This window comes from Sceloporus occidentalis, unplaced genomic scaffold (genome assembly GCF_023333645.1).
Source record: "Sceloporus occidentalis isolate IW3139 unplaced genomic scaffold, rSceOcc1.0.p SCAF_27, whole genome shotgun sequence".
NCBI classification, from domain to species: domain Eukaryota; kingdom Metazoa; phylum Chordata; class Lepidosauria; order Squamata; family Phrynosomatidae; genus Sceloporus; species Sceloporus occidentalis.
In genome coordinates this window covers 9,668,965-9,696,519 of record NW_028317007.1, presented here as the reverse complement: position 1 = coordinate 9,696,519, position 27,555 = coordinate 9,668,965, and the positions used below count along the sequence as shown (strand labels likewise).

At 38.2% G+C, this 27,555-nt stretch overlaps 2 protein-coding genes across 5 annotated transcripts; one reads left to right on the top strand and one right to left on the bottom strand.

Annotated features, from left to right (window-relative positions):
* Nucleotides 1-1,850: 1,850 nt before the first annotated feature.
* LOC149299918 (zinc finger protein ZIC 2-B) lies at nt 1,851-5,061 on the bottom strand. Of its 4 annotated transcripts, none has more exons than XM_089485899.1 (4): nt 4,854-5,061; nt 3,927-4,781; nt 2,379-2,542; nt 1,851-2,060 (listed from the first exon to the last, which is right to left on the bottom strand). In XM_089485899.1, exons 1-4 carry the CDS (start codon nt 5,059-5,061, stop codon nt 1,851-1,853), a joined length of 1,437 nt encoding a protein of 478 aa, XP_089342025.1. The 4 variants fall into 4 exon arrangements, with proteins under 4 accessions (XP_089342025.1, XP_089342026.1, XP_089342024.1 ...); XM_089485900.1 differs by having other exon boundaries at nt 4,857-5,061; XM_089485898.1 differs by having other exon boundaries at nt 3,927-4,817; nt 4,860-5,061.
* Nucleotides 5,062-14,564: 9,503 nt separating this feature from the next.
* Nucleotides 14,565-20,484, top strand: LOC149299917 (zinc finger protein ZIC 5). The gene is made up of 2 exons (XM_089485931.1): nt 14,565-15,678; nt 20,048-20,484. Exons 1-2 carry the CDS (start codon nt 14,565-14,567, stop codon nt 20,482-20,484), a joined length of 1,551 nt encoding a protein of 516 aa, XP_089342057.1.
* Nucleotides 20,485-27,555: the final 7,071 nt, after the last annotated feature.

The window sequence follows — 27,555 nt, the reverse complement described above, 5'->3', positions numbered from 1 at the left end:
CTCCTATTGCTTGCACAATCATATAAAAGAATTATAGGGGTATGACTGTCTCCTAACAGTCTTACGATTCTCTAGACAAGATGCTAGCTGCAAATGTTTACATGTATGCCTTAGCTTTGCACATAAAAACATGTTTTTATCCCTTGCAGCCAAAGTAGCTGATCGTCGCTTGTATTATTAAACAGGATGATATGCTGGGGATTTCAGGTTTATAACACGCTCTGTAAAGCGCTCCATAATAAAGGCGTATCCTGCCTTTTGAGCAGTCAGTGATTAGGGATAAACAATACAATGAATTCAGACTTTTAATTAAATTAGTGGGTTTTTTTGCACAAAGGGTGTTGGTGCATACAAAAGTCACATAAACGTGCTGGTTATGAGAAATACCCTATTTACTAAAGGTAGCCGGTAAAGATCGCTGCTTGGTCAAACACCCGAACAATTTGCAACAGTCGGTCAATGCCTGATATAACGTAACATAGTAAATTATTGGAACTATTTCCACCAGAAAGCGTCATTTTGTTATTTTTTTTTAAAATTAATTTACGCCTTTTTTTTTGCTCGGATCGTTTAAATATTTAAGGGCTCGGGTTTTTTTTTTTGTTTTTTTTTATTTTTTATTATATATGTAAGAAACAAAATAATTTTTTTTTTTTTTTCCATAAACCGATATGCGTATGCTCGGGTGTACCGATAGAAAAAGAAAAGAGGCTATACAAAAGAGGCACACAATTTGTGCTTGTTAAATAAATGTCTTCTTATAAATATAAAATAAAAAAAAAATGACTGGGATCTTAATATACATATTTCAAGACTCAAAGGCTTGGGTATAAGCTCTGCAGTTTCAACACATTTTTTATTATAGGTGTGTATGCATTAATTCCAAGAACAGATCACAAATAATAATGAAACCACTTTAAATAAAAAAAAATCTGAAACAATTTATGCTCACAATTGTACATATTTATAGGTATGAAACCATCTTTATAAATAATGTTTCCTCTGTAGCAGGTTAATACCATAATTTAATTACAAATGGATAAATATGGTAAAAGTATTTACAAGAAATAGGCTGATAATCATGGGGAGAAGAAAAAAAAAAAAAAAAGCGGACTGCACAACGTTTATTTACCCCCATCCCAAACCACCCTCCCAAAAGGTCTTTGAAAAACAGTAATAACATATTCAACTTGCAAAAACACAAGACCAGCACATGAAAATCCCAGTTAACATAAAAAGTACATTCACTAGCCTGCTGTATAAAAGGACTGCCTCTTATAGTTAAGATAAACAGTAGAGACTTTGGCACGGATTTTTATTGTTTCCCAGCCCAGCTGCTTGAAAATTACAATCAAGTTTCTTTAATAAACAAAAAAAAAAAAAAAAAAAAAAAAAAAAAGACACAATAAGCAAAAATTACAATGAAAAAAAAAATGCGGGGTGGAAAAAAAATCTCACTTTTTATGGATGAACCAATATAGACAATCCATCCTGGTTAATGTAAAGCCGTATGTACATCGGAATAAGACTTTTATACATGGAAGGGTCCTTCAGTGTCCTTTCACCTGTGGTGGAGGAATCATATGTACACGCGAGAAGTGGGAGATCAGTTTAGGGTAAAACCAGCGTCTCATCTTTTTGTGGGGTAGAGGGAAATAAATAATGATTGCTTGGTGCCAAGTCTCTTCATTGTCACTGCAGTGTGTGGGTCACATCTTGCCGATGTTTGAGCTCCTTTCTGTGAAGTCCCCTTGGTGCTGTGAGAAGCACAGTGGGCACTGCTGGTAAGTGCAGAGTCCTGGAAAGTCTCAGGTGGCCTTCATAAAGTCCCAGTTGAGCCACAGAGGCCCTTACACATACCACTCATTGAAGTTTGAGGAGAGGGCACCTCCAGCCCCGTTGGACACACTGTGCACAGCATTCACTGCTGCACTGGCTGGGGACAGGTTAGTGTTCTGTGTTTCAGTGTTGGGGGACACCAGACCTGGGGGGGTAGATGATTCATAGCCAGAGCTGGCAGCAGGCGACGACTCTGAACCTTGAGGGGAAGATTCGTGCACCTGGGGAAAAGATAACACACACTTAATTCTCCAAAAACCACACATCAATAAGTAAATATATTATGTACTACAGAACATTTTGTGTGTATATTTTTCAATATAAATTAAAAAAACATTACACTAAAGTTGCATTTGTATGCCATTTTAAGCTAATATTTGTACAATAGATGACAAAATATCGATAATTATTTTGTAACCAATAATACAATGCGATTTGTACATTAAAATATAAAGCGCTCTTAAAACGATAAGGCGATCTATATCACCGAACTTCCAGCTGGACAGGTTTACGGTTATGCGTCGGGTACCGAGTATTACCTTCATGTGTTTTCTCAGGGAGCTGGGGTGGGTGTAAGACTTGTCACACATCTTGCACAGATAGGGTTTATCCGAGGTGTGCACATGCATGTGCTTCTTCCTATCGCTGCTGTTAGCAAAGCGTCTATCGCAGCCTTCAAACTCACACTGGAAAGGCTTCTCCCCTGGTGATAAATACAAATATATACATAGATTTATTTTACATTTTTAAGATGTATTTATAAACACAAGTGCATTGGAATTTCGCTTTTTGGAATTATTTAAAAACATTGAAACGCATTAGAACTTCCAACAAACTTCCTCCCACTATATTATCGCTAAAAAAAAAGGTTTCAATTAATTGTGGTAATGTCGCCATGTGCTGTTAAACCATTTTGTTGCCAAAAACAAAAATCACATAGTGCCTCCTCTTACACTTTAGAAATATATGTTAATTGTCCTTCATTTGCAAACTCGCCAAGAGCGATTGTTCGCTTGATTCACACAGGTGGGATAAACAATCAACTTGTAAAAGGGGGTAAATCCATTTAAAAAGCATTCATCTGATTTTTCACAGCCGGTCCCTTCCCCCTCCAATCACCAGATATCCAAATGTTATGCTGTTTGGAGCAATTTAGAGGTGTGATAACTCAAATATCCTCCATTTGGAGGGAATCCACTTAGCATTAAATTCCATTAGCACCTAAATTGTTTTTAAGAGACATCTGTTCAGATTGGGAGTTTAGAGGCATTTCTTTGCACGGAAAGTCGGCATTAATTTTAAACCTTGTTAGATCTCGTCTAGCACCTACCCTCACTTCTAAACACAAACCTTTAAAACAGGCCTAAAACTTCCTAAATATTTAGAGTGCCAAATGATGATGTTGCAGGTATTGGATCAACAAATAAACCACACGATTAATATAAATAAAAAAGAGACATACCACAACCTGTTACACCGAGTTGTGTTCCCAGGCAGTGTTTAAAGTTATACACATCAATTTGGTAGAATTTGCCATATAACTTACTGACATACTAAGAGACTCGCTGATTTGGGCTTTTAGTCGATTGTATAAGCGAATGTATAGAAAATGTGGAAATTGTTTTCCTACAACATCAGACCAACAGAGGCTTGTGGTTCCTGGACATTATTTTGGTGAGGTTCTAAAGATCAATCATGAATAATGGTAGAATATTTGATTCGGAGATTCGGTTAATTGTATAAACAAATTTTGCATAGAAAACGTGGGTATGGTTTTCCGACCTAAATACGGTAGATTATTAAGAAATATGGGAGTCGTCTTCCACAAGCATGAGCCAGACCATTGATTAAGCTTGGCCGCTAAACAATGTCCTAGACCTTCAGCCAGATTAGAGGCAAACTTGAATTGTTACAAGAACACCCTTATACGTCAACCATTTTCTGGACAGTCCACATTCATATACACTGTATACAATATACATTGTTTATGCATAGACAGATCCAGTTCTTCACTGCTAGTAATCTGAACCTTTCCCACCATAAAGACATTCAGCATTTGTATTATTTGGTGGAACACCATCACTTACCTGTGTGAGTTCTTTTGTGGATTTTAAGGTTTTCCGAGCGGGCAAAGACCTTGCCACATCCAGGGAAGGGGCAAGGGAATGGCTTCTCCCCAGTATGGACTCTGATGTGGTTGACCAGTTTATATTTGGCTTTGAACGGTTTGCCCTCCCTGGAGCATTCCTCCCAGAAGCAGACGTGGTTACTTTGCTCGGGTCCCCCAACGTGCTCCACCGACACATGGGTGACTAGCTCATGCATGGTGCTGAAAGTCTTGTTGCAGCTCTTCTTGGGGTTGCTGAGCTGTTCGGGATCAATCCACTTACAGATGAGCTCCTGCTTAATGCACTGTTGCCTCATGTACCTGAAGAAGGCCCCCGGGTGATGATGGTGATGATGATGGTGGGCAGCCGCTGCCATGTTCATGCCCATGTTCATGGGGCCATACTGGTTATGTAGTTGGGCTGCAGTATAGGGGTCCCCCCTGGGGCTGGTGACCTGGCGGTACTGTTCGGTCCTGCCGAACACTTCCCCGGGCAGACCCAATCTCATCTGCCCGCCCAGTGGGTTTTGAGAGGCGGCTGCGTGCTGTTCGTGGATCCCGGGGAAAAGCAGGTGGCTCTGGGGGTGCTCCCCGTGTGAAAGCTGGTGGTGATGGGGGTGGTGGTGCAAGCTGCCCGCTGGGGGTCCAAACAAGCCATGCTGACTACCTCCTGCGGCAGCAGCCCCCTCCGCAAAGCCGCGTCCTCGAAACAAGAAGTCCCGGGGGCTGTTAAAGGCTGCGCCCGTGTAGGCTGAATGGGGAGCCAGGGCAGAGGCGGGGTATCCAGCCTGGGAGGTAAATGCCGAGCTTTGCCCCGGGGAGGACAGGTCGTGGGGTCCGTTACCCCCAGATCCACCAGCCGCCCCGGATCCTGCCCCGCCACTGCTTCCACTGCCTGCCCCGGAGCCTCCACCCGGGTTGAGCTTGAATGCGCCCATGTGAGCTGGTTCTACGAAGCTGTTTTGCGCCAAGCTCAGCTCCCGCTCCTGCATCTCTGCGGCCGCCGCGGCTGCGGCTGCCACCGCGGCGTGATGATGGTGATGGTGATGATGATGGTGCCTGGCAAATGTGCCAACACCCAGGGCTGGGAACTGGGGTCCGGCGTCAAGTAACATCTCCGAGGCTAGCGAAATGCCTGTGTGTCTGGGTCAGATTAAAGTGGTATGACGTGCAGACAAAATATCAAATATACCAGCGGGAAAAAAATTAAGTTCTGAAAAATGCAAATAGGGAAAAAATTAAAAAAAGTAAAAATCTCAATACAAATTAAAATAACGAGTTATTACGAAAAGTCCAATCTCTCTGTGTTCATATATCCAGGTGCATTCGCAATACAAGCTGGACCATAAAAACCATGTTAAAAGAGTCCTCCGAGTCTGTGCATGGTCAGCGAGTCCGATCTTGACTGAGATCACAGGGACATGCTCATGATCTGGATCCAAATCTCTTAGCCCGTACTCAGTCTCTCTCAGTCGGGGAACTCAGTTCGGGTTCCCCCCCAGATGAAGGATTGGGCGGCAGATGCTCCTCTCTAGCTTCTTCTTTCTTTAAGTTGCTGCTCAGGGTAGTGGGAGGAGGGGAGGGAGGAGGGTTTGGAGGAAGCTTGGGAAGGAAGGAGGTGGGAGGGGGGAAAATAGGTGGTGGTGGAAACCAGAAAAAATAATAATAATAATACACAACAAACAACCATAAAAGAAAAGTGATATCACAGAACAAGGAGCGCCGTGCTAACAAGTCAGCAATGCTCGGACTAGTGGTCAGGAAGTCCTGGGCTCCTCATTATCCTCTGCTGCAGATCTCCTCTTTCCCGTTGCTTTTGTTTGCTTTACTTTCCTTTTCAGTGTTTTTCGTTAGAATGGGCTTTTGTTGAGCCGGTGGTGGGTTTATGTTTTGTTGGGGATTTTTTTTCTTGTTTTGTTTTTTTTCTTGTTTTTTTGTAGTGGTGTTCCCGTCACCTCTTATCAGAACCCCTCCTTCTGCTGTCTCTCCCTGTGACTGGACTGGCAGCTCCTCTCCCCACCGCCCCCTTTAACAGCTGCCCGGTCACACACTGCAAACCATCCGATTGGCTGCAAGGATTCCAAGCGCTCTTTGGAGCACTTCCCAGTCCGCCTGCCAATCAGGGTAACAGCCCCTCCCCGACAGGAGCTCCCACCCCTGTGGCTGTGCCACTAGGAAGCTGGAACCCGGAGGGAGATGGGTGCCCAAAGGCCAGCACTGGTCTCAGTATCAATGCCTGCTTACAAATAGAAACGCACAAACCATGTGGTGTGCTGGGGTAGTATGCTTGTATATATGCTTGTATGTGAACATATTTTATATATATATATATATATATATATATATATATATATATATATATATATATATATATATATATATATATATATATATATATATCGATACATGTATCAAATAACAGATTTATCTTGAGATAATACCTTTTTTATTGGACTAACATATGTGTATATATATATATATATATATATATATATATATATATGTATTATCTGTGGATCTAGACATAAATAATGAGTGTATTCTGTATTTATGATAAAATTGCTCATGGATATTACATTGTGAAAACTATGATTTTTACAGAAATACACACAATTTCAAAATTCACACCTCCCAGGGTTATTATAGGAATTTGGAGTACACGGGAACATATATAATTTCTGGAAAATTTACAATGAGAACACAAAGGGCGTGCAGATATCAGACCGGTGATATATTGCAATCTGTGCCTTACTCAGAACTCAGCTCCATTTCAAATATAAGAAATTGACATGCTTTTCTTCTATATAGTCCACCTTCACCTGCCAACCTAATCTCAGTTAGGTGAGGCGAATGATTGTAGACTATAGATTCCATTTTTCCTGGGGCTAATAGGCATATATATAGATACATTTTTTAGGGGTGGAAATGTTACATTTTTAATAACCACAAATAGATTTACACCCCACTTAATATCTTCAGAATGTGCAAATAATGTGTATAATAATGCATATGCTCAAATATTCTGGAGATAATTTCAGCATATTTCTAGAATTAACTAAATAAACAGAGATACATTTAACCATCAAAATATTTATAGACTACTGTAATTATTATATGACTATACTGATCATACGTCATTACTATAATCTAAAAAGATCGTTTTTACATTTTCTAGCATTTCATAAATAAAATATACATAACAAACACTCCCTTATTTACGATACAAGTATATATAAATGTATCATATTAAATATATATTATATATATATATTAAATATATATCTATAGTGAGAGAGATTTATATATTATATATTATATAGGGTATATATATATATATACATATATATATATATATATATATACACACACACATGTAAATATGTATGTATATATATATATATATATTACAAAACTGGATGGATGAATAAGCAGATAACGGTAACGAGAACAGGCAGAATTGTACAGTGATCGGTGTCTTGTTGATGTTTTTCTGATTATTGAATATGAATGTCAGCTCCGGGGGCAAACCCCGATGTAACCGAGGCCCCTGTACACCCAAAGAGCTGGGAATTCGGATTGCTGGATGAACCCCCAGAAGATGAGGGTTGTACACGCACAGTGATTGCGAACACTAGTGTTAGAGGGAGGGTATGAGACGCGAAGATATGTTTGCCCTGGTAATAGGGAGACATTGATTGCCAAATAAAGACGGAATCAGCCGCTCTCGCTAATTACTGTTTGTTTTCGAAGCTTGAGGCGCATTAACAATTAAAAGCCCGTCCGAAAGGGAATAGCAGGGGAAAGCCGGCTGGGTTTATACGGGGAATACTATTAGTCCAACATAGAGCGCTGCCAGCCAGCTTCGGCTACACCACCCGTGTACCAGACTAACCTCGAACATATCTACATGCTTACTGCATGCCACCTCACACAGCATATACATACTTACTGCCAACAATCTCATACAGCATATACACATAAGCTCAAACAATATATGCATGCCTACTGCATGCCACCTCAAACAGCATATACATATAACCTCAAACAATATATACATGCTTACTGCATGCCACCTCATACAGCATATACATGCCACCTCAAACAAATATATACATGCCTACTGCATGCCACGTCAAACAGCATATACATGCCTACTGCATGCCACCTAAAACAGCATATACATACTTAATGCAAACAACGTCACAAAGCATATACATATCAGCTCAAACAATATATACATGCCTACTGCATGCCACCCCAAACAGCATATGCATAACCTCATACAACATGCCTACTGCATGCCACCTCAAACAATATATACATGCCTACTGCATGCCAACTCAAGCAATATATACATGCCTACTGCATGCCACATCAAAACAGCATATACATGCCACATCAAACAATATATACATGCTTACTGCATGCCACCTCAAACAATGTATACATGCATGTCACCTTAACCAGCATTTATATATTACCTCAAACAACATATAAATGCTTATTGCAGGCCACCCCAAACAATATATATCCATCTTTTGGTTTGGTGACTTCTCCCAACCTAGCTTCCTAAAAGAACCCACAAGTTTCGCTTTCACCATATTTACATACATTTGCATATATTTAAATATTGACGGTGTCCTGGGACCTTCTGGGTAAGTATATAGGATGTTAGGAGACTTATATTGCTTGTAATGCTGCAGTCCTGTCCTCCCTCTTACTCCATGTTATGTATTGAGTGACTCCCATAGTCCGCGGTGTGAAATGCTCACCTCTCACGCAGACTGAGCCCTTTCTTCCAGCTCCTTTCTCTCCTCCTCAGTGCCTTTCTTTCCCGCTCCTTTTCCCACATTACCTCGCTGTATGTACGCTGTGTGCGCCTCTTCAGAGCTAAAGTTTCTGGTGAATTCGTTAATTGCACACTGAGACCCCGCAGGTTGGCCTGTATGTACTATTCTTCCACGGCTCCAGCCCCGCTCTCTCTGCAGGAAACACACAAGCCGATCCAAGTTCAAAGTCGCTTCTGCCGTCCCCTCTAAGAAGTGCTTTATTTCCCTTCAAACCACAAAACCTCTTTCCCCCCCAGTGTCACGGGGTGAAAAGGGAAGAGAAAGGAGCCTCCGCTCCCTTGCAGGGCCATTGCCAGAAATGCAGACTTAAGATGGTTGGGTTTAAAGGCGAAAAGAGAAACTTCTCATACCTTTTGCATTCGTGTGTTACTTCGGTTCTCGACAACTTTCTTCATGTCCAAGTAACACCAGATCTGCAGATCAACATCGAGTCCAAATGGTAAAGATTCTGTGTATTTTTCTTAATAACTGATTTTATAATAAAAACATTAACCCATTAACGCTGACCAGTGGGTGTGCGATATAATTACTCTTTCTATTGGCGGCTCAGGGGTTAATATCGCCATGGAAACGTTCTAGAACACAAAGGCTTTGCTATATGCATTTTTTTACCATTAATTGGAAAAAGTACCATTTAAGTAATTGTTTGAATGATTCTCTAAGGCTACAATAATATCCGGCAGGCTGTGTGTGTGTAGCGTAGGGTAGAGCTAATTCATTGAAGCTTGTGAAAGTAGCCACTCAAATTCAAACCACAAGCATGGGAAATATTCTTTCCTTTCTTTTCGAAGAGTTATTTATATAATTGGAAGTTTCAGGATTGCTATGTCCTGCCAGGCATGGAATTTATTATAAATACATTTCGATGTTCCTCGCAATGTGTTATACGTTAGCCTGAACTGGAGATGAAAAGCACAGGAGGCCGAACCGTTGTCTGTGTGACAGAGCCTCATAATGTCAACATGGTCATCAACAGGATATTAGATTGCAGGTTACCTTTGATTGTGTTGACCTCGGGTCACTCCTAGGATACCCGGCCTCTGAACTCTGAAAGACCACATATGTTGTGCTATAGTGGTGCTGTGTACTACATAGTGCAGAACAACACACTTCTTTGTAACTAAAGAGTAAGTAAAGAGAAATCCTGAAAGTCTGTGCCCAACCTGTCAGGTTTTCCACGCCGTTTAAAGACTACTACAGAGATATTTATTTGAACGCTTCCTTTATCCTTGTGGGACACAGAGAACTGCATTCCATACAGAAGATTTCGTGTCTGTCTGTCACCTGCTGCCATTCCTTATACTAGTGAAAACATTAGTCCCCATGTCATTGTCCACTGCTTTCTATGTGTAAAACATATATGTGTGCAACAAACACAACATGACCGAACCTTGCTTAATGTACAGTGAAGAAAGACTAAGCGGTGATCACATTCCCCAATGAGTTTCTTGGGGTTTGAAAGGCAATTTCTGCTGTCATTCATAAATAACAGGGCATATGTTAACCATATTGTCTGCACACGTACACCATCGGCTTGTCACTATTTGATTCATCTTTACAACTTCTTGAAATGCAGACTTTGCATCGGATACAATTCTGGTTTTTTTTTCGGGGTATAAAATGTGTGTGTACAATATCACATAAAATGTGTGTGTACAATATCACATGGTCAGCAAAATTATATTATATACATATATTTATATATAGATACCGATATATATTTATATATATATATAGTTTATAATTTATATATACATATATATATATATATATATATATATATATATATATATATATATATATAACTCTCTCTCTATATATACTTACATACATGTATGTATATGCATGTATATGTATGTATCCATGAATATCTCTGCCTAGAGACACAATTGGAAACAGATGTCACAGCAGTACATCTCTCTATATGGTCGAAGATGATTGACAGCGATATCTACCATACAAATAGCGGAGCAGTAGAGGTATTCCTCCGATGAAGTAATCAATGAAACTTTAAAGAAGTAAAGTACAGACACAAAGAAATACATTGGATACAATAGATTATTTAATGAATCATTACGATTTTTCGGATGAGAGCCCCATATAAAAACATGAACAGATAATAACGTTACACTAGCAACAACTTGGGTGTCAGGTCCTGCATGTATTCTACAACTTGATACCTTATACAAGTACGCCCATATCAGTCTTCTAATAATGTAGAATGCATTGGTAGGGGTACTTCACAGTTTAAATGGACTCTATGCGTTCGCAGACCCAGAGTACCAATCTCACTTGGGTAATTTTACTGCACAATTTTTTTACAGCGCCTATAGAGCATAAATATATCTTACATATATAATGTTTGCTAATAAGCGGCTTCCACAGAAATGTGCAATATAAGTTTATTATATATATATAAAATATATATGTGTGTGTGGATATATATATATATATCCATACACACACAGGAGACCTTCGAACATTATTGTTGTTAATATAATATAATACTAAACTAGTAAACTAGTAAACTTTTATTGGTAAACTCAATAAAAGAGTTCAAAAGGAGCCTGGACGTGTTTCTTGAAAGCAATAATATTACAAGTTATGGATATTAGATTAATAGGGACAGAACGTTGATCCAGGGATTTATTCTGATTGCCATATTTGGAGTCGGGAAGGAATTTTCCCCCTGGTATGGGGCAATTGGCATCTGCTTCATAAGGGTTTTTTGCCTTCCTCTGGATCAACACAGTAGGGACACAATATGTATATAGGTTGAACTTGATGGACTTTGGTCTTTTTTCAACCTTATGAACTATGTTACTATGTTACTAGTTTACATTATATATATAACTCCAGGTAGCTACCACTTAATAAAAAAACTAAATAATCAAGCATAGAATATCAATATATGTAACTAAAGAAAAAAGTTTTTAAACAATATGATGACGATGTGAGGAATGCAGGACACTCGGATTTTCTAACACCACTTGGCATTTAGAAAGAAATAAAACGATCACCTCCTCATTCATTTCCTTATACGTTTTATTCGCTCTATAAAAATCATTTGATGACGTTTATTTGCATTAACACGCATAAAATCGATGAGATACAAGACTGTCGAGTTTCACAAGAGATTTGGGCGCAAACGTAAGTTTGATAGAGGACTTAACATGATACAATCATTTCATTTTACGACGTTTCCATTCTGTATTAAACCGTTACATTTTAGCTCAATAAACCGGTTCACAGGGAATTTTGTTCCTGGCACAAGAAAAGCAAATAAAACAATAAAGCATTCTTATAAAACCATGTGAGTCTACATACTACCTGCTAACGCGGCAACCCAACTAACCATTTATTGCAAAAATGCCTCAATTGTTAGTTTTCCGCTACATTATTTATTATGTTTATTGGGGGGAGTTAGAATTAACCCTAGTTTAACGTTCTCTAGTGCAGCTGTGAAACAACTAGTTTATGTATTATTACTAGGAGTATTAGTATTATTTATTGTCTTATATAGCGCCATCATATTCCGCAGCGCTGTCTTAATATAAAATAAATAAAATAAGATTAACCTTCCAGTGTAAAAAAGACAAAATCCCTTCAATGATTGCTCATTAAAAACGTTTTTCATAGCTCTTTGTTACCGTAATATTATTTATTATTATTATTATTAATAAATTATTAACGAAATTGTAATAATAATTACACTGCTCTATATATTGGGAAAACAAGACATACCAAGTGGTCCCAGGCAGCTATTTGGATTTATCGAAATAAACAAGGAAAGTCCTACCCTAAAGAGCTTACGGACCAAAAATAATATAGAGGAGCATATGTGCATATAGCGTCATCAAACTGGAAATAAGATAATAAATAATGATAATAATTTATTATTATTATTATTATTATTATTATTAATGTGGACCAATTGGTTTCCATTTTGCTTGCGCCTCAAATTTAGCAATTTTATCTACAAAACTTTTTGTAAATATGCTCCAAGAGCGCTGCTTAAAACCGTACACTCTAGAATAAAGAACTTTATGTTTATCTACTGTATGTTATGAATTTTAGATATAATAAATATATTTTTCCTCTATATTATTTCTGGTTTCTAACCTCTTCTTTCGGTAAATCCAAATAGTTGTGTGGTTTACTAGTAGTTATGCACTGTCTGCCCAATATACAGCGCTGTGAAATATGATGCCCCTAAATAAATAAATTACACAATAATTGTGTGTGTTATGGAGATTAACTTGAGCCTGGAGTAGAGTGTGTGCATAATATTTATATATATATATATATATATATATATAAAAATATATATATGTATATATATATATATACACACACACATATATATATATATATATATATATACAGCAAGATATGTGTTTATGTATAATGTCCATGCCTTATCTAGTTATATATCAGACAAAATAATTTGTGAAGGACAATCCTGAAAATGTCTAACGTGTTTCAATGCACCTTTACAATGAAAAACACTTTAGTGAAATGATTTGACCTTTCCCAACTTGAATACCATCAGGCCATTTTTCGGATGTCATTTAAGAGGAAGCCTCCTCCTGCCCAAGACCTATAGATAGGTCTAATCATATTAATAGCTTTAGTCCTGGCATAAAAATAAGGATTTTTGTGCATCAATATATTGTAGAAACAGATTTTACAATTCTAACAGTAACTGTATCATCCATGAGGAACATGATTTTTCTCTGAAGCCCCATCAGGTCCTTGGTCTTGTCTTCTGCTCAGGATAGTAATAATCATCAGAATGATCTAAATTAAAGTCAGCATGTGTTAGTACAAAATGATCACCTCAGAGGACCCATGACCCATAAATCTGTCAAAGACATGTGGCCTCGGTTAATAGAAATGTAAAGCCAGTTTATGCTTAATCTTTTCACAACATCGGTATATAATGAAGCAAGTATACACATATCTATTATATATAATATAATTAATACAGCATATTAATTATATTTATTATTATTATTATTATTATGTGCTGGGTTTAATTAGTGTGGATTACTCAGATATTAGCTTTGATCTGATCAGGTTTCTGTTTCCTCCTCTCACATATTACCGCATTCCCTCTCGCCCAGTGTGGAGTGTTTGGCACCGAGAAAGAAACCATCTCCTGGCTGTGCCTGCAGGATTACTCACACGGCTCTTAAGTAAAGTGATTATTTTATTAAATGGCGCGTAAATGTTTGCTTTATACGAAGTCTAAGCCAGAGCTGAAATGGCAGTTTGTTTCTTTCGTAAAGGTGATGTGTAAAAGCAACTAATTAATTGCAGTGTGCAGACCTGTGCACACTCACCCCTTCACCTTAGGTGAGTGTGTAAGAATGGCAGTGCACCCCCCAGGGTATAGACTGTGCCTGGCCCGGCTCCCACTGCACGCCCACCTCCCACGCACGCACGCACGCACACACACACACACACACACTCTGGCTCTTCCGAAACTTTCTACAAGTGCAACTTTCAGAAGTGGAATGCAGGCTGAGAGCATGGGGGCGGATCCCCGCTGAGCGGCGGCCTGACAGCCAGCCAATCGGATGCTCGGGCCTCCTGCCAATCCTGGCAACCCGTCCAATCCCGGCTGTGCCATTGCTAAACTGTATGCCCCCACTGCGCGCCTCCATTGCTGCGCTTTCTGCCAATCGCTGGAGGACAGAGTGGGGAAAAGGAATAGGCAGAGTTGGGAGCCAGACAAAAGAAGTTAAATAGCGCTTAATCTGCCCATGTTTTTGAAGGATGGTAGAGGGGGAAAAATAACAACAGTAAGTGTGGATGGACTTGATTGTGTAGTGATGGAGCCCCCTTTGAGCAAGAGGAGTCAGACCCTGAGGTTAGCGGATTTGGCAGCGGCTCAAGCCCATCCTCACCAGACTATGACAGGCTTCCCGGGGCTGGGGAGTCATCAAGCTCACTCCCACCCTGCCCACATCCACCCTGGGGAGTTGGGGAGTGACCCTGGAGTTGCCCTGACTCCATTCGGACCCGAGCACATGGCCCAAGCCAGTGCTCTGAAACTTAGCCCCTCTCAGCATATGGCAGCTCACCCCGAAGCCCAGACAGCAGCTGCTTTTGCATCGCCGGCTACCGTCAGCTACCCCGTGGCTCCCTCCCACCCTGGCTATACTAGTAGCCGGGACTTTATCCTCAGGAGGGAGCTGTCCACTTCTGCCATGTTAGGAGAACAGCATCCGGCCACCAGCTCCCCCCATCACCACCACCACCACCCCCATAGCATGTTCATCTCCTCCACTGGTACCTACGGCCACTCGGAAGGGGGCAGCCACCCCCTCTTCACTGGCATCCACGAGCAGGCAGCCCCAGGAGTCCACCACCCTCTGAATAGCCAGGTTCGGCTCGGCTTGGCCGGGGAACTTTACGGAAGAGCAGAGCCCTTCAGAGCCGAGCACTATGCAGCCTCCTCCATCCACAGCTACAACTCTATGAACTTAAATGTCAACCTGGCAGCAGCTGCCGCCCACCCCGCCGCTGCAGGGGCGTTCTTCAGGTACATGAGGCAGCCCATCAAGCAGGAGCTCATCTGCAAGTGGATTGATCCTGAGCAGACTGCCAAAAAACCATGCTCGAAAACTTTCAGCACCATGCATGAGCTGGTTAACCATGTCACGGTGGAGCACGTTGGGGGACCCGAGCAGAGTAACCACGTCTGCTTCTGGGAGGAATGCCCCAGGGAGGGCAAACCGTTCAAAGCCAAATATAAACTGGTCAACCACATCAGAGTCCATACCGGGGAGAAGCCCTTCCCTTGCCCCTTCCCTGGATGTGGCAAGGTCTTTGCCCGCTCGGAAAACTTGAAAATCCACAAAAGGACTCACACAGGTGGGTATCGCTTTTCCCTCTCTCCCTCTCTATCCCCCTCTCTTCCTCTCTTCCTCTCTCTTGATCTCTCTCCCATCTAATGAATGCACACTTTTTACATCCAATCGATTAAAGCTGGAAACCTCTAAGGACAAAAAAATATTTTATTATTATTATTTTTAATTGAGTTTCCAGTCGATATCAATGAAAGTTGAAAATATAGGAGACAAAAGGCTCACCCTCTTATTGAAATGCATGCAGCCCTTGCTTAATAGGAGGGTGGTGCATTGGTTACATTGGGGTAGGGGCACTTTGTTCAGGGTATTGGAAACTTGAAACTTTAGGTCTTTGTTTGCTATAAAACGGTTTTCTCTACGTGCTTCTTAACTTACTTGACTTTAAGGAACTATGATATAAAGCGGTGAAGTAAACCAGTTTAAGGTAATTATATAATCGTTTACAATGTAATCTTTTTTCATTCGAGGGGTTAATATGATGGATGTCCTCATGCATGCTACACAATTAACCCTTAGAATGTGTGCATTAGGGTTGTGCAACACCACATGACCAACAGGATTATAAATTAGGTCAAAGGCCTTTAAACAAACTAATATACATTTGAACTTTGATGCTCCTGATGGAATTAATTTAATTCGGTGCAGGTATTTGTGTGTTACAGAAGCATGCAATCCACATTGAAACAGTAATTACACGTGTAAAGTAAGAGTTAGACATAGGAAACATAACATTTCCTCTACACTCCTTAATATGTACACACATTGTCAGCGTAGGCCTTGTCATACAAACATTTACTAAAGCACCAGCTCAAGGACATTGAAACACATGTGAACTTGTGATAGAATAGGCATGCATTGTAAACTGGGCACAAACAGGCATATTGAGTTTTCTTATAATTGTGTGAGTCGCTACCACTAGGGGTAAGTCTGTTACTACTGTTGAGCATGCAGCCTATTAGTTGTCTCTGCTGAGTGAGTATCAGTAGTTATCACAGGAGGTTTGTCTGGTCACCACTTAGTTTTAATTGTTACTACTACAGGGTTTATATCAATACATACCAGAAGTGGCATGTTTGTGTCAGTTGCATATTATACACAGCAGGTACTACCGTGGGTTGTACCAGTAGGGTCCACTAGAGATACATCTTTATGGGCTTTATGTATGGGATTATACATTAATCAGTGTTCTGTGGTTTAGTCTAATTTGCTACTAAGTGTTAGTTGATACAAGTAACTTTTTATTATTAGGTATCTGTTTTGAATTCACGTGGATACAGCAACGAATACCGGCTACTGTTAGTTTAGTACTGTTACTTGGTAAAACTTATCAGTGGATGTTTCTTGGTAAAACTTATCAGTGGATGTTACTTGGGTTATCGATATGCTACAGCTGGAGTGTATCACTGAGTATTATACAGATGTATCAGATGCCGCCTATGTATTTGTGTCAGTGTCTGGGGATGGTGGAGGTGCATCAGTGGACATTACTGGGCATTTATCATTGTGTACTGCTGTGGAAAATTCAGTGGTTTCAGGGCTACTGAAAGGGTTTTATTACCGAACACAGTACGGTATGTCTTACTGGATTGTTGGGTTTAAATCAGTGGGTACTGATGATTGTGTATCAATGTGTACTGTCTATATGTATCACTGGACACTAAAGGGTTTGTGCCATCTGGATCAATACACTTAGGGATGTCTTAGAAATATTGAATTAAGGGCATATGCCTGGCCTTCTCCTTGTGTATATCATAGTTCAGTGTGGCGAATTGTGCATAGGGAGAGGTTATATAGAGCGTGGGTTCACTGCTTATATTGATGTGCTGAGAGCTAGTAATACAGTTCGGATATTAGTGACTTAATTTTTAGCACTTTAGAAACATGTGAAATGAGCATATGTCCTGGAAATGGCTAAATATGGTTACCATATTAGTATATTATATTTAGTATTATATATATAAGTATGAAACCATTGTAGACAAAGTGATGTTTTGTCCCACAGCTGACCAGCTACCACTGAGAAGACTCATATTTTGGCTTGGGTTTAGCATATTTGAATGGCAAGATTTCTAGTTCCATTTGTGGTAGAGAAGATCATCTATCAGCTCCAGAGCTGTCATATGGCATATTGATACTAGATATCTTCATGTTTTCACAGTAGATGTAGGTATGATGAAAAGAGCAAAGCCATGGTGTATTGTGGTGAAAATGATAAAAAAAACTGACGACAGACTGGGAGATTTGACAATAATCAGCTTGGGATATTTGCAGTTAAGCTCAGCCCACAATAGATAGGAATCATAGGGTGCATATGAAAATAAGACCTGGGTTTTATTTGGGAGGGAGCTGGGACTAAGTTATAGATAAAGTGGAATTATTAATGGTCCAGGTGGTGGTGCATCAGGAAACAAACTGATTATATATTAATGGAAGGGGCTGTTCTTAATATATAATTTATAACAAATAAGAGCCAGTACTCTAATAATAAGTTGTGGTATAAATGTATAAATAAGGGTTGCATAAAACTTGGGGTGATTACTCATGGATCAGTCTAACAATAATAATTGTTATATAGTTATATATTGGTTGGTGAGGCCTTAAAGAGCTGCAAGTACAATAGTGATTATCACTGGGATGTAGTAATGAGAAGAGACAGGCTAAATTACTAACTGTTGCTGGGGTATCATTAGTGAACAGATTTTGGGATTTTTAGTTAGGTTTACAATAAGTATTAGATACTAGATCTCTGCATATGTTGGTAACTTAGCCTAGTGTTAGGGTGTTAGTAAGATCTGTAGGTGGATTACTAATTACTATGGGGCATAAAATGTGAGATGAATTTCTATTGATGTAGTAGGAATTATTAGTGATGTAGTATAGCTATGGGTGCAGTAAAATAGTTGCTTTTACACATTTTGGGGACTTGTTAATGTGCATGTTTATAGTGTTCATTTCTTACTAAGAGGGCCACTGGTGACTTAATTAATTGTGTAGTTGAACAATAACAGTGGGTTTGTGTCTGCAATACAAAAACTTTAGTCGTCAAAAATCAGTGTAAATGACTGCTTTGTTTAGTATAACCAAGTTTCAGCGACAGATCACTGAATATATAATTTCCACTTATTTTTTTTTTTAAAAAGCCCAATAAACCATAATATAACACCAAGGCTAAGTATATATCTTGGAGTTTGTGCTTTTGGCGCCAGTCATCTGTCAAACACCCTTCAATATATAATACTTGAAGCTGTGGCACACAGATCTAATATATCTCCCTCTAAGACAATCCATTCCATGTGTATTAAATTGTTAACAGCCTGGCCTGTAGTATCTGAACTGACAGCACTGCCTCCCCCTTACACATACTCAGAGAGGAAGCCTTGCTCTGATCTGCAGCCATTAAGAACCACAAGCATATCTGAGATTTAAGGTTTACAAGGCTGCAGTGGTAATTCTCTTTCAACCAGTTTAGCTGCTGCACAAAACCATAAAAAGACCAACTCTAATGACCTTATTACAAATAGTTTCATATGAATAGATAAAAGAGGAAGGAGGGTAAAATTATAGAGGGAATATATTGCAGAATGCTTATTGTATCACTGTTATTCATTATTGTTAAGATGATGACAGATGGATTAATAGATAGAGAATAGATTGATAAAGATAAATAAATATATACAGAAACAGATAGGTAGTTTAAACAAATGAGATATAGACAGATAGATAAATACATTATGGAGATAAATATATATCAATAGATGGATAGATATGTTGCATTGTGTTTATTGTGATATTTAGAGGAAATGGCAAACAATTAATGTTGAATTACACTACAAGAGTAAACTTGAGGCTATGGTAGATAAACCCATCCCCGAGGCCGCTCTTGACAAGCACTTTAACCGTTAAGTAATGCGGAAACCTATTCCGATAGATTTGCTGTAGATTTCTTGGCCCCTAGCAGTGCGCACTGTTCCTTTTAGCATGTCTCTTGCAATTACATTGGGACACACATGCAGTAACTTCATGCCTGGAATTGAGATGTGCCTGTCACATCTTACATCGCGACTCTCTTTTAATTAAAATACCGCCTGTAAACCGAATATATTTAGGTGTGGAACTGAAACGCGTGCTAATAGATTCAACCGATTTCTCTGTCATCGGATGACTTCATATTTTTATTGAATCATGAATGAATTTACCGTTATTAATATTGCATGAGACTTTATTAAGAGAGGGCCCTCGCAATAGCACACACACATAATATATTATATATATACATACATTTTTTTCCTAAAACTACACTGGCAAAATGCTGAAATTGAAAGACATAATTATTTCATTTGAAACCTAATTTATGCCACTTTCATTTTCTGTAGGAGAGAAGCCTTTTAAATGTGAGTTTGATGGTTGCGACAGGAAGTTTGCCAACAGTAGTGACAGGAAGAAGCATTCTCATGTGCACACCAGTGACAAGCCTTACTACTGTAAAGTCAGAGGTTGTGACAAGTCTTACACACACCCAAGCTCCTTAAGGAAGCACATGAAAATACACTGCAAGTCACCCCCGGGATCCCCCACAGCTATTGGATACCCTGTAGTAGGAACTCCTATAGACGATCCTCTGTCTCCTACCCAGGAGCAGGTAAGAGGGCGATCCTCAAATCTGTCACCCCAGGTCGCCAATCTCAATGAATGGTACGTCTGTCAGGCCAGTGGGACCCCAAATAACATGCACACCCCGTCCAGCAACGCGGATTCCTCTGGCTCTGAGGATGAAGAGTCCTACAGGAACTCAGAGAGGACTATACACTAGACGCATATACAAACAAGGGAGTCGTCTTATTGGTGTCTTCCCAGGCTTGACAGATGGACTAGATGAACAAAGGTTGGGTGTTTTGCCTCTCTTTTTTTATTCGAAATATTTATTCTTTTGGAAACCCTATGGTGTTCAAACACTTGATACTTTTACTATGCTTCATAAACTTAGCAACAAATGCCATCCTGGACAAATTACTTGTTTCTGGGATAGATGCCCAATTATTTCAATGAAAATAAACAGTTCATCGTTCACTGCCAATGCAATGATTATTACCATTTAAAAAAACAAAACTTTTTTACAATTAAGGACGATTGTTCAGACTGAATGCTACTGGAAATGACAATGTCCCTTTTTTCCTGATGTGCCTCAAATACGTGAAATAAATGTGGGTCTCAGCCTGGTAAGCCATTTTTGTTAAATGGCGTCTTCATGCTACACCACCTGCTGGACTGGAACACAACTGGACTAACTGTACATTATACCTAAATATTTCTGATTTTTACCTAGAAAAAAATAGTCTTTTTCCAAACCAACACTTTTCAATTGACCCTACAATCTAATATCTATATGTAAATAATGATCAATGTGGTTTTATAAATATGGAAATATGACATTGGAGCCTGTGGACTGTAGGTTTTTATACTGACTTGAAAAACGTGATTTTTTTCCTTTTTAAATGTAATAAGTTATTTATTGTTGTAAAAATGGTACTGCATCTTTGTTGCGTTTAAATGTGTTTGTTTGGACAGGAAGCATCGATAAATCTGATCTGGTGTGCATTAAATGTAATACATCAGATTTAAAACCACCAATTCAATAATTTTAAATCTTTTATAATGGGTTAGGGGAATCAAATCACAAGCAGGTTTTACTTATGAAAATACTTTTTCATTATTTCATAAAGTACCTTAACAGTATTTTAACCTCGTTTAAAATACAATTACAAGCTGTGATGAAAATGAGTGGGCTAATTAACTCGAAATATACAGTCAAATGATGCATTAAACCGTGTCTGGAATACGAATGATTAAAAAAACAAAGAAAGAAGAAAAAACTCCCTGTGAATATGTGCGAACTCAAAAGCACACCAAAGTACGACTGTTTTTTTGTTTTTTTTGAACTCATTCGATATTTAACTCATTAAATCATGCAACGTTTTTTGCCATTACAATGGCTTAATATTCATCATCTTCTGGGTATATTTACACCCGAGCACAATAGCAAAACTGATTTTCCGAACTGAAAGCATAGATTTTATTAATAAAACGCGAATTCGCATTAGGCATAAATGTCGTGCTGATTAAAACAACATTCAAAATTTCTCATTTGCAAAATATGTTTAATACTTCATATGGTGCGTGCTGTGTTTTGTGAAAAATAAGTATAGTTCTGGAGTAAACAACGCCTTGACAGAGAAAGGGTTAACATTGTCAATGTGAGCCCATTCGGTGTCAATAGTTTAAAATTCCTTGCACATATATATATAAATATATGTGTGTTTTTCGTGAAATAGTATTTATTATTTCCTTTCAACGACGAAAACTCGTTTATATGTATGAACGTGTATATATATATATATATATATATATATTACGGTGAGGGACTTATTAAAAAAATATGAAACAAAATATATAAAATGCATATCAAACAATTTCTCAGGTGGATCAGCAGAAAATAATTCTGGAGAATTCAAATTAAATCGTAAATGAAGCTGACTCTTAGTACTCAAAGGGTTAATGCACTTCAATTTCCCATTGGGATATATTTATTTCCCCAAGCACTGGTTTTACACTGGGTTAGAGCTCTAACGAAAGACCTTTGCTGTCAGCCCCATATATCTCCAGCAGACTATAATGTTATGCCACTGTCCACATTATACAATCATAATAAAGACTGCTAATTCACCCTCAGAGACCCTGGCACATAAACCTGTAGACTGTCCTATCCCCAGGGTGTATATAAATATGTTGTGTATGCTGTGATCGATTGTGCTAACCTTGTTCATTGTTCAGGAAATGTGTATATGAATATGCTGTGATTTTGTATAAATTGATTTAATTTATTTTAAAACCTGATTATACTTCTAAACGAGTGCGCACCAAAGACTGTAGTATTACTTTTTTGGTGATATATTGGTGTTTGAGCCTTTTTTTTAAGAATACATGGAGGGCAGAACAAATCTATAAATATTCGTGTGTATATATATATATATATATATATATATATATATATATATATGAATATTTATATATAAAGATTACTTGAACGGATTTAATGTGAAATGATTTTTGTGCATGTGGCCTGTGCAGTTTGACGCTGGATTGTTATATCGTATATATATATAGTTATATACTAGTACAGTGCGTGCTACTGTAACTTGTCTTTGTATATTGTTCAGTGAATAACAAGGACATATATTTTCCCTCAAAATAAAACAAGGAGACAAACATTTTAAATTAAAACTAAAAATATTCAAGCGTCTTAACAGCGCAATCGAATGTGTTTGTTTTCGAGTTTTTAGTACTGTCTAAATAAACGAAATAAGAAATAAGATAATTACGATTGTGTATTTTGGTTGATATAGTTTAATACAACATATGTAATCAAGGAATTCCATCTAAGGATTAACGATATAAATGCTATAACATAGACCTGGGCACCTCTCTGAAATTCAAAAGTGACTTCGAATTCTTGTTGTTTATTTGCTTTTTTTCAGTTCTAAATTGTTTTTTATCTGTTTTATATTAAGCATAAGTAATGGTGTGGAACGGACAACAGTACTTATAATATATACATTATGTAGCCAAGGGATTATCACTCTCTAAATATACATTTTATATACCTTTGAAAACTTTAGAAGGGAAAGTGCGGCTTTCTGGTACTCACACAGTTAAAAAAAATACTGGGCTTTACATGTATTCCAACCCAATTTAATTGGTTAGATCCACAAAGGAGTTTAGGGGGAAAAAAAGCCCTTCAAATGAATTCAGTACACATGCCATCAAATGTGGGTTTAAATGTAAATAAACTATTTGCAAATCCACATCGGGTTATTAATTATTTGCTTAGGTAATATTGTCCATAGTGTTATTTATTGCAGTGCTTAAAGCTGTTTAAAGTGATCGCTCAAAATGTCAATAGCAGTTTTTATGAAAAGGTTAGTGTGTTTTCCTTGGAGCCTTGTGCTGGATGTGCTAAGGGTGAACAGAGCTTGGAAAAAGAAGCTTCAAGCAGATTGTCTGCAAGCGACACAAGAAGAGTAAAGCACTTCTAAATGAAGTCTGTAATCAATGGGGGAAACTTATAGCTCTCTAATGAAGTTTCCCGTGAAAGGGGAGGCAGCACAAAGCCAGTCAGACATGAATCATCCATGGGAAATATAAAAGATAAAAGATATGTGACAATGAGCAGACCTTGTATAGAGGGAAGGAAACAAGCCCCCACTTCTTAAGATCCTGCTCCCAGTCCTAGCGCCGTGTGTCCACAACTGACCACTGCTCCACTTCAAAGTCATTAAGTCCGAGCGGAAGGCTTGGCGCTTGGACAATCTTCATGGTGTGTTAGGATTTCTATGGCAATTGACAAGCAAGACCTTCTCATCTGAATATGTCGCCAAGAAAGCCACTTATTGACACTAAGCTGGTGATCATCAAATACTTCATGTCTTGCAGGCCAAACGCCTCCCTTACACTATTTAAATGATCTCCCCATGCAATGGATCAGACTTTTAACACTAAAAATTATATATATATATATATATATATATATATATATATATATATATATATATATATATATATATATATATTCACGTCTCATCGCCTTCCAATATACAAGTGCAGGGACACACACGTCATTCCAATCCCCCATTCCACCAAAGAATCCTACTGTCTTTTTTACAGTTAAAGAAGGTTCTTGTTGAATTCTGGAGAAGAAAAGGCGTTTGTTTGCAACTCTTCCCGTGTTTTAAGGGTTAATCAAATAATAGGTTACAAAGATTGTAGAGGGAAACTGCAATTCACTCAGTATGGTGGCACTTTACTGCGCATGCGCAAAACCCACACACTCACCCTTTCTTTGTATGTGTGTGTGTGTGTGTATTAAATGTATTTTATCAGTTTGCTTCATGTATGGTATATTAATACGGATCATTAGGATTGCTATAGCCAAAGCAGGAGGGTGCACCTCTATCTAAGACACTCTCTTAAGAGGCAGTTACCCAGGCCGACCCTTAACACGCATGAAACTAGTTCAGCCGATTTTCACTTTGTCAGAAGCTCTCATAATTTTGGCTTCAGTCCCACTCGATTTGGCCCCTAACATCTTCCAACCTGCTACATGCCTCCTGCCACTGCACTGCCCTTTCTCCATCCTCGGCTACCCGAAGCACTAGGTTATTTGCCAATCGATTATCCTCTGTTTATTTAATACAAGTACAGAGTGAATGGTGAAAAATAAACACCATGAAAAAATAAGCAAACAGATGAGTCCTCGGAGTGAAACCACGGCCTTCAGAAAAGTGAGAGGCAGACAGCACTGAATGGGAAAGCCTTTGAAGTGGAACTTATTGTAGGAGGAATTCTTGCTGGTTGCCCTAACGACGCCGCTGAATTGAAATCTCTCCCCTTTGTCAGCGATTTGTTCTCCTTTGCTCGGACGCCCGTAGACATTACTTACACGGACTGCCTTAACGTGCGGCCTGCAGATCTCCAACTTTCCAGCTCAGACTTGCAGACGCCTCTGTCTTAAGGACAGATAAAAAAATAAATAAAAAAAGGAGTCAAGGGGGACACCCTCCAGCCTGACTCGGCTTCTGGGCTCTGCCTAGAACTGGTGTGTCAGACCGATGTATGCTTCAAAGAAAGCGCTTTGGAACCCAGCATCCTAGTAAAAGGATTCGGACTCACCGCTTGATTTCTTTTATAACAGTTATTTTAATGTGTCTCAGTATATTGTACGACCGGATCTATCTATCTATCTAACTAATCTTTCTATCTAACCTCTCTCGATTTATATAATATATCCATCTATTCATCCATATATCTATATCTAATTATCAATATCTATTTCTACTGATATAGAAATTCTGTACACATCAGCACATAACTGAAGAATACAGCGTATAGTAGTGCTATAATAAACACGATAATAATTGTAATGGGAGTAAAATATGTTACACTTTATTCCAAAGCTATATTATATGTGTGTGTGTGTGTGTGTGTGTATCTATTTATCTCTTTCCAAAAAAATGTTTCTTTCACTAATTCGATTGCATTTTTTGTATTTTTGTACAGCAAATAATATTGGATCAGGTAGTTCCAGTTCAGTGTTAACAAGAAATGAGCGGTTTGTGTTCTGTGAGGAGCAGTTGTTTGTTGCAGTGGTGACAAAATGGAGGGAACTGGGCAGCAAAGATATAACAAAGGGTTGTGTATGTGTAGAGACACAGCCTGTCTGTATGCATATTATGAGTATGATGTGTATTTGTATTGTATTATATTTATGTATATTATATATATATATATATATATATATATTACATTTACACATACATAGGAAGTATTGTATAAATTTGTGTTATCTGTTGCGTTTAGGAATAGAGATTTATATATATATATATATATATATATATATATATATATATATATATATATATATGTATTTTGTTGCACATTCAATATGACATGTTTTAGGGGAAAAAAATTAGGAGGTAAATATGCGCCCCTAGAGGTTTGCAAGAAGTATGCGGGAAGAATTAGTTTTAGCTGGGCTAAAGCCGAACTTCAGGACTCTTGAAATCGTTTTATATTACATTGTATTAGAGCTTCTCATTTTAGGCCAGCGAGTGAATTCCCTTACAGACGCCGAGATGCCACAGCTTTTTTGGAGTGCAGTTTCCCTTGGTCTGCCTTCATTATTTTGAATCAGTGAAACAGAAGTGGCAAACAAACAATAATCTTTGCGGTAATTAATTTATTAAAATGCACATCTCGTTTGCACATGGAAGCTTGTTCATTTAAACTCACTAAAACATGTGTTTTATTATTAGATGGCACCCACCCCCCGAGCTGTTTCCCAGCCTAATAGCTCTATGCAATATGGCAAGCTTTTATTTTGGTGTAGAATAACTCAGGGATCTCTCTGGCTGTTTTTGGGATTGTTTCATCTATTAGACACACACATTATATATATATATATATATATATATATATATATATATATATATATATATATATATATATAATATATATATATATGTGTATATATATAATATATATGTGTGTATGTATATATATATATATATATATATGTAATATATATGTGTGTATATATATTTCCCATTGAGTATAAGACAGTGCTGTGTACAGTAGAATGGGCTAATATTAACAGAGCTAGAGCAAATACCAATGGCTAATATGCAGCAGCCAACATATTATGCAAAAGCTAGAACTGTTGAAAGAAAATAGAAAATGTGTTTTTTTAAATATATTAATAAAAAATGGTAGACTGTAGACATGTATGAGCCAATATGTAACAGTGTAAAATAAGCAGATTAACAGAAGGGAAAGGCGAATGTGACCCCACAAAAAACCCCCAAACAATTGTCACCTTAAGTATACCAGTTGATTTGGAGCCTTACGTTTTATTACCCACTTTGTTTAAACAAAAGTGAGAAGCAATCCAAAACAGCAATTTTTAATTATTACTATTATTATTATTATTATTGCTTAAGTGTTCTTCTTGGCTATGGGTACATTGAAAAAAATTATGTTCTTGTTGAGAAAGGGAGCGGAATTATTACAATCTCCGTGCGTTAAATATTGAATGAAAGAAGATACAAAGGAGCTTGTTGATGATCATTCAACCTCAAAGCCTTTCTTCGGTTTATTCCACAGAGCTGGCTCAACTGCATGGGATTGTGTTAATTAAGTCTCTGCCGGGGATTTCACTCACTTCCACCTTTGTTTAACCCTTTGAAGGGCTAGTTTGTAGTGTAAAACATTGAGCTGTACACCATAATTGACCTCTAAGGGTTAAATCAAAGTTTTTATTTTTTGTCACTAT